The sequence below is a fragment of the Polyodon spathula genome, chromosome 7 (genome assembly GCF_017654505.1).
Source record: "Polyodon spathula isolate WHYD16114869_AA chromosome 7, ASM1765450v1, whole genome shotgun sequence".
NCBI lineage: Eukaryota > Metazoa > Chordata > Actinopteri > Acipenseriformes > Polyodontidae > Polyodon > Polyodon spathula.
Genome location: NC_054540.1, coordinates 10398013 through 10405602, shown reverse-complemented (window position 1 = coordinate 10405602; position 7590 = coordinate 10398013). Strand labels below are relative to the sequence as shown.

At 35.4% G+C, this 7590-nt stretch overlaps 1 protein-coding gene across 1 annotated transcript; it reads right to left on the bottom strand.

The window, feature by feature from the left end:
- Positions 1-4140: 4140 nt before the first annotated feature.
- Positions 4141-7384, bottom strand: LOC121319046 (arg8-vasotocin receptor-like). The gene is made up of 2 exons (XM_041256269.1): positions 6490-7384; positions 4141-4351 (listed from the first exon to the last, which is right to left on the bottom strand). Exons 1-2 carry the CDS (start codon positions 7325-7327, stop codon positions 4149-4151), a joined length of 1041 nt encoding a protein of 346 aa, XP_041112203.1. The 5' UTR covers positions 7328-7384; the 3' UTR covers positions 4141-4148.
- Positions 7385-7590: the final 206 nt, after the last annotated feature.

The following is a 7590-nucleotide window of genomic DNA, read 5'->3' as shown; positions in this document are numbered from 1 at the left end:
CTGTCTTAAAGGGTTACAAAGGGAATAGCTGCGTAGCTTTTTTATTTTTAAATAAAAGGCAACCACAACCTCATACTGATCAAGTATAAAGCCTTGAAATATTACTAAGTGTACAATAAGTGTCTCATGACGTTTCTGTAGCTTCAAGCAATTGCTAAGAGCATGGAAGTGTTGTGGTTAACATGCTGGACTTACATAAAGTATTGATTTTGTGTCACAGTCTCTGCCTGTGCATTGGTTAGCTTAGCCCCTCTCAATCACCACGTCTGCATTTGGATCTTCTGGGCTTTTAATCTTTTACTAACATTTGGCGTGACGTCTTGCTTTGCAGTATTTAGAAAAACCTTATTTGAGTTAGTGGCAGGGGAACATAGCATGGACAACTTAAAGTGTCACTAGCATAGTTAAACCTTAACAGTGTTGTATGTACATTATTTTTTGTTTTTGTTTTTTTTGTTTTGTTATTATGTACAATTTTACCTTAAATGAAAACGTTTTTATTCTGTGTTTTGGCATTCTCTTGTTTCCCACATGGGAGAGACTCACCTAATTCTGGTATTGCAATCACAATGTAAACGTGGGCATCATGATTTGGGTGGTGAGTGGCAGTAGCACAAATATGTTTATATTCCAAAAAATAATTGTAAGCTATTATTTCAGGTGAAAAGAGAACACAGGAAAATAACATCAAGGTATAATACATCTCACATATATTGTTTTAACTTACAGTCTATAGACATGATAGTAAATCAGTTACACCTTTTGAATTCCTCAGAATATAATTTATCCACACACATTCATTCAAGTCACAAATAAGTATATAGATAAAGAGTTCCATAACTTGGAGGAAAGAACATAAGTACACTTTTTTCTGCATGAAATAAGTAATTTTTAAAATAACAAGGCATACAGTTATAAGTAGTGCATATGGGGAAATGTCTACCCCCTGTATTTTACAGTTCATGAAATAAGCTGTTATCAGTAACTGATTTCCATTGACTTGTTTTAATTTTACAGAAAGATTGTACCAAAAGAGGTTTTTAATTGTTTTAGACAAAACTTTACATGCACAAAACATATGAGAGGAAACATTCAAATTAAACATTGCAGTTTAAATTACACAGCCACTAAAATATTTCTATAATATGGTGCATGCCATTTATGTTTAATTCTTTATCACTTTATTTACAGTGTGGAACGTTACAAACTTGCCTTTTGAAGGCAACCAATAATCATTCAACTTTCCCTTTAAGACGACTTGTGCGTCTGCGATAGAGAACGGGTGGCATTTTGAAAACCAAAAAAGAAGAAAGGAGACAAAAGCACAAAAAAATAAATAAATTCGGGCAGCACAAGTGAGGAGGGTGACCAAGCATGTCAACCAAGACTATGAAATGTTTTTAGCAGCCTAGAGGTGCAGAGTGAATACTTACGAAATAAAAAAAAAGTAATATATAAGGCTCTGTCTGACCTGCCAGACACTTGCACTATCTGCAACCTCCACCACTGGGGCTTCAAATTCAGCATCTGCTTCCGTCAAAACCTATAAACTTTCCTCTGTAGGTTCATCATCCATTATGGAAAACTATGTTATGTAATACACAGCCATCCATGATGATATTGTTAATCTTCTGAGGAGTGTACTGTAGTGTTCCCCCAGAGACATCCAAGCATCAGAATTGCATTTCGAGGACTCCAAATGTTCGTTCAATTACAGTACAAGCACATTTAAAGGTACGGTTATACTTCTGTTCGGCAGGGGTCGTAAGGGTGAGCAGTGTCAGTAGCCACCGCGTCAATGGATACCTGTTGTCATCTATCAGCTGCATCCTGCGAATTAATGATAATTTATGATATGATAATGATAATGATTAATGATAATTCATGATTAACGATTCATGAGCAGAGCCAGGATGGTTTGCATACACATATGTGATGTAGTTGTTGGCATCACACACTTCTTGCACGTTGACAGAATAGGTCCCCTTACGATTTATGCAGAGGTGCCTATTCTGTGTTGGCGTTTGTAGCTGCGCATGTGTGCAATCGATGGCTCCCAGGACACCAGGAAACCCATGTCTCCAAAAAATAAAAAATAAACCCTGCTTGCATTTTGTTGCAGCTCGTGAGAGACAGGGAAATGGCTGCAAGTACATCTCTCACTGCACAGTCGACTGGATCATGCCTGCAGTATAATGTAAAGCCATAAATGTTTGGCAGCCTATTATACATTTTTTTGTGTTGGAAAAAAAACAAACAAAAACACAAACATTTTTGTCACGAAATCAAATTCCACTAGCAATACATACTTTGTACATTGCAACAGATAGCCAACATTTCTGGAACAAAATTGGTTTTATGGGTGTGAATCGCAAATATTTATGGCTTCACAGTAACCCACACTACGTTGAGAGGAGCCAGTGACATAAAGTTAGTGCAGCGGGTACCCTTATACTGCCTGCAAACAGCAAACTCTGCCCTTCCAGGACAGTCAGCAGATGTCAGTGGTTGTGTGTTGAGGCAAAATTGCTGCATACATTGTGTGTCAGGCAAGCTCAGAAAAGACAGATGGCGTCTAATTATTTGGAGATGTCTACTCCTCCTCTCTCTTTGTCTGGCCTTGTAGAAATCCACTGCGCACTCCATATTTCTTTTATTTCAATTTTTTCCCCTCTCTTTTCTTTACCTGCTTCCCTGGTAGTTTCAGCAGTATTTTTAGTCAGCCATGTAATTGCGCTCAGTTTAGACCTTATTTTCACATGTCAATTGAAACACAAACCCTAACACTGTTGATGGTTTGCTAAGTCGCTACATTTGCATGTAAATGAGGACACTCCCCTAAAGTTCAGCCCATGTCAACCGCTAACTCTGACTTGCCGAGTGGGCACCAAAACATGGTTGCTAAATCACATAGGTGAACAAAGTCTATTTACCCACACGTGCGCCAGATTTTGATGCATTAACTACTCAATAGTGTTTTGCAATTGCTTAGAGTTTGCGAACATTGCTAAATACGGCCCAAGGTGGGAGAAAATAAGCACAAAGCAGTCCCTATACCCCCGCATTCATTCCAATATCTCATTTAAAAAAAAAAAAAGTATAATAGTCTTTTAAGCATGCCATTTTATTAAAATACGATGCTCCTTTAATGGAATAACTTAGCCACAAATTTAAAACATCAGAAGAATGGGGGCAGCGTTAATAAATACATGCAGAGCATAAAAAAAAATTGTCTTGCCTACAGTGTATGCATACTAAACATGTTATTGACAAAACAGCAACATGGTTATTTCTAAAAACTGATTTTATTTTTGAAGGTCTTATCTATGTAACTAAATATAGATGGACCCTTCAACCACTGAGAGGTGGTTTTCCAGCACAACCCACACTATTGTTTTAAAGATTAAAGATTAAAAAAAAAAAAAACATTTTTAGAAACATCTGTACAATATCCTACCACAGAAAAAAGAGACACAAAATAAATAACAAGGTAGAAACTAGATATGTCCACAACCTCCCATTAATGACAACTCCTTAGTATGGTACATTCAAATACATTTCTGCATGGAAATAGTATATCTAACAAATGAAAAACATTCAACACTTTTGATGTACATTGGGGCTATTCAAATGCACAAAACTAAAATGAACCCCATAAGTTTTTAATCTTTTACTAAAATAGAAATATATATACATATATATATATATATATATATATATATATATATATATATATATATATATATATATATATATATATATATATTATATATATATATATATATTAGGTTAACATATATATAGGATTTTAAAAAAACAAAACAAATATATGACCCAATTTACAAAACTGTAGGGACTGTTCTAAGGAATGTTTGTTAAAGACTGTTTTTACAAAGCATGTTTTTAATATTTAAATCAAATTTGTAGTTCATTAAATACTTTCCAAGTGGTTTAGAAAGGGTTAGAAGTTCATTCTTCATTTTTAAAAAGCCATTTTTAGCCTAAAATAATGTTTATAGTCTTTTTAAATTTTTTTTTTTTTTTTTTTTGTTGCTTTTTTTATAGCAAGTTCCTATTTATCACATGGACTTGCTATAAACAATGAGGAAAACATTCCTAAGAACAGTCCAAAGGGTGCACAGTACAGTTTATAATGATGTGAAGTTATCAATAGGTGCCTTTTCTTCTAAATTGATACTGGCTGTCATTGACACAGCTGAGTCTTCACGGATTGAACTGCCGTCACGAGATTTTTTGCAGCAGGGTATGTGACCACAGAAATACATATAAATCCAAGGGTTGGTACAGCTGTTCAAATTCCCCAGCAGCATTATAATTGTAAACACGGAACCTGAAGAAAAGAAAAAAATTAAAAATATATAAATAGAAAAATTGTTTAACCTACTGTACTGCAGTGGATGAATGCAAACAACAGGTAAGATGTATGGAGTCATTGCATTGCAGCCTTGAAAGCTGATTATCTTTTATCATCATTTCAATAACATGCACTTCAATCAAATGACTAGCAAAATGATTTTTAACCACCTTTTGAATGCTTTGAACAGCTGGTGCTGTGAGTTACACACTATAGCCTTGAGATATTGGTTGGTGCTGCAGCATTTCCATATCAGATTGATTTCTTGGTATTTAGTGGGAAAATGATTTTACAAAGTGGAAAAATAACCCTTACTAAGTCACATTTGTAGCAGCTTGTTAATTTCTGTTTAATTGCTTTCCATTTACACCTTTATTTCAAAAGTCAACAACTGTTTTTTGTTTTTTTTATTTTTTCTTATAGCATTGCAATTTTCTTAAAATACTGTACTGGGCAAAATTATTTTAGAAAGACTGCTTGTGTAAAAAAAAAGCTTTTCCTCAAAGAACAGATACATTTGTAAAAAAAAAATAATTAAAAAAATAAAAAACAAGCAAAAGTATTCCCTGACACATTCTATAATATATTCAAGTTAAATATTCCTTTTACAAGTCAGGTTCAGTCATTTAAAGCAATTTAGCAGATTTGATGAAATGTGATTGATAGTTAGGTTCGTGATTGAAATGTGATTGATAGTTAGTGCTGCAGGTTCATCCACAAGCAAGGCTCTACATATTAATCATGTACACGGTTAACCGACTCAAATGAATAACTCTATCTGCCATTATTCAGAACGGACTTCCATTTGTCTTAAGAGAAGATTTCTGATCCATCTCCCCTGAAGGTATAACAGTTGGTAATCACTGAGGATTGGTCAAGTCCCTTTGGCTTAAATTAAGCAGAACAAAATACCAGAATGGATTTGATTTGTCATTTACAGTCAACACAGGTTATACAAACGTCTCACATTATCCTTCTGTGCTTCTGAGTATTTTACTTCACAGATCATTGTGGTCTGTGTCCTAGTGGCTTCATTTGAATGTAAAAAAAAAAAAAAGTATTGCTGGTTGCTTTTGATATATAAATGTTTGACTGCAAGATCCATAGCATATCCCTTAAGATAAGCGGACAGCTTCACTTTCAGTGTCCCTCGATTTAACTGCTGCTATTGTTGCAAAATGATTTTCCTCCTTGTTTATAGTGTATGGTGTGCATGCTGAGTGCAAGAATGATTGTTGATCAAGAGTGTTTGTTTGATATATCCTAAACACTCTTGTAACGCAAGAGTCTTTTCAGACTAGGGAATTTTTTTAATACATTTCTTTTTTTTTTTTTTTTTTTTTAATAAAAAAAATAAATAACACATCCAGTTCAATCTTGGCTGTCCGTGCAGCACTCTTACCCTATTGACAATGTATTGTATGCCTGGCTTCAAAATTTTTCATAAAAATAAAGCTCTGAGCTGTTTCACGTGAAAGAGTGGCACACACTGTGATAAAGATTGCCCCCTGCTGGGGGAATTGGTCAAGTATCATTCAATCGTCACTATCCGAGGTGCTGAAGTTGTGATACAGCTTTGCTGCACCTCAATAGGTTTTGGATTGACAGCCCTAAATACAGCGTGCTTCAGTGCCAAGGAACACAAAAAATATGGAATAAAACATACAATTAAACATAATTTAACGTGTTTAGTTGGTAGCAACATTTTAAGAAAATATTAAATTTATTGTGTCGAGTAATATTGTAATTGAATTAACATTCATCAGGATATATTAAATTGTTGCACAATTAATTATTTTAAAAAAATGCTATTATAATAGTAAACCTATTTCATGGCAAATGTACCCATTACAGCTTTTAGTGTGAGGCAATTGGACACATCGTGTAACTTCTGTATGGACATTACTTGTGTTTTGTACTGTGAACAACTACTGCACACACCTAGTGGTAGAATATTAGCTTCCCTGATATTTTAACTGTGTTCATATAACCATGAAGGTAAATTAGATTAAGCATCACATTACAATGGTACAGCTTTATTAATTATATGTGTTATTTGAAAAATATTGTTGGAAAGATACAAGTAAAATAAATAATTCAAAACTGAAACTCACCTTGAGTGGTGTCACTGGGAAACCAAACAGACCACAACTGCGCGATAAAGAAAGGAGCCCAGCATAAGACATACACGACCACTGTCACCACCGTCATTTTCACGGTCTTAATCATTGCTTTTGAGAAGCAATTGGCATTACTGGCTCGGTATGACTGGATCTGCTTCTGATTATGCTTAAGGTCACTGTGAGTCTTGCTGTATATATTGATCTGAATTATTCTACAAATCTGAACTTGACATATGAGAAGCACAATCGTTGGAATAAAAAATATCATCGTGAAGACCCAAGTTATGTAAGCCTTTAAGCCCCAGGGCATGATGAACTTAGCCCAGCATTCACTGACGCCCGGATCAATTTCAGTTTTGGAAAAGATGAAGACCTGGGGCAGGCTGAAGATAAAAGCCACACACCAACTCGAACAGATAGCAGCATTCCAGAAAGCTCTTTTCTTTTGGAAAGTCACCATTGGGTAACAAACAGCCTGAAACCGATCAACAGTCATTGCTACTGTCATGTAGGTAGAGGCATACATGCCAACTAGTTGCATGTACTTAATACCTCTGCACAGAAGATCGGGGCCCAAGAAGACATCCGTTATGTCCCAGATAAGCTGGGGAAGAACCTGAAAGTTTGCCACTACCAAATCAGCGACGCTGAGGTGCATCATGAAAATATACATCCGAGACATTCTCTTTCTTCTTCTCCAGAGAGCCATTACCAGGATTGAATTGCCGATCGAGGCGGTAATGAAAATCAACCCCAGGAGAGTGATTTCAGCCCACGCTAACTGTTGGTTCCTTTCAGGTCTGCTGGCTACATCGGAGTTGTTGTCCATGTTATTAAATCTTGGTTCAAAAATATTGCTAATCAACACCTCCGTTGCATGTGACAGAGAAAAGTTATCCATGTTATAAACGGATTTCATATACGAAAGACAAATTGTAACATTACCTCACTGGTAACACAAATGATCACAACGTTACAGTTGAAATGCCTCTATATATTTGTCGTATAGTACCTGCAACTGCTAATGTGCTTTCTGTGAAATACTTCAACTCGTCTGCTTCTAAATACTTGCTGCTGTATGTTTTATCTCAC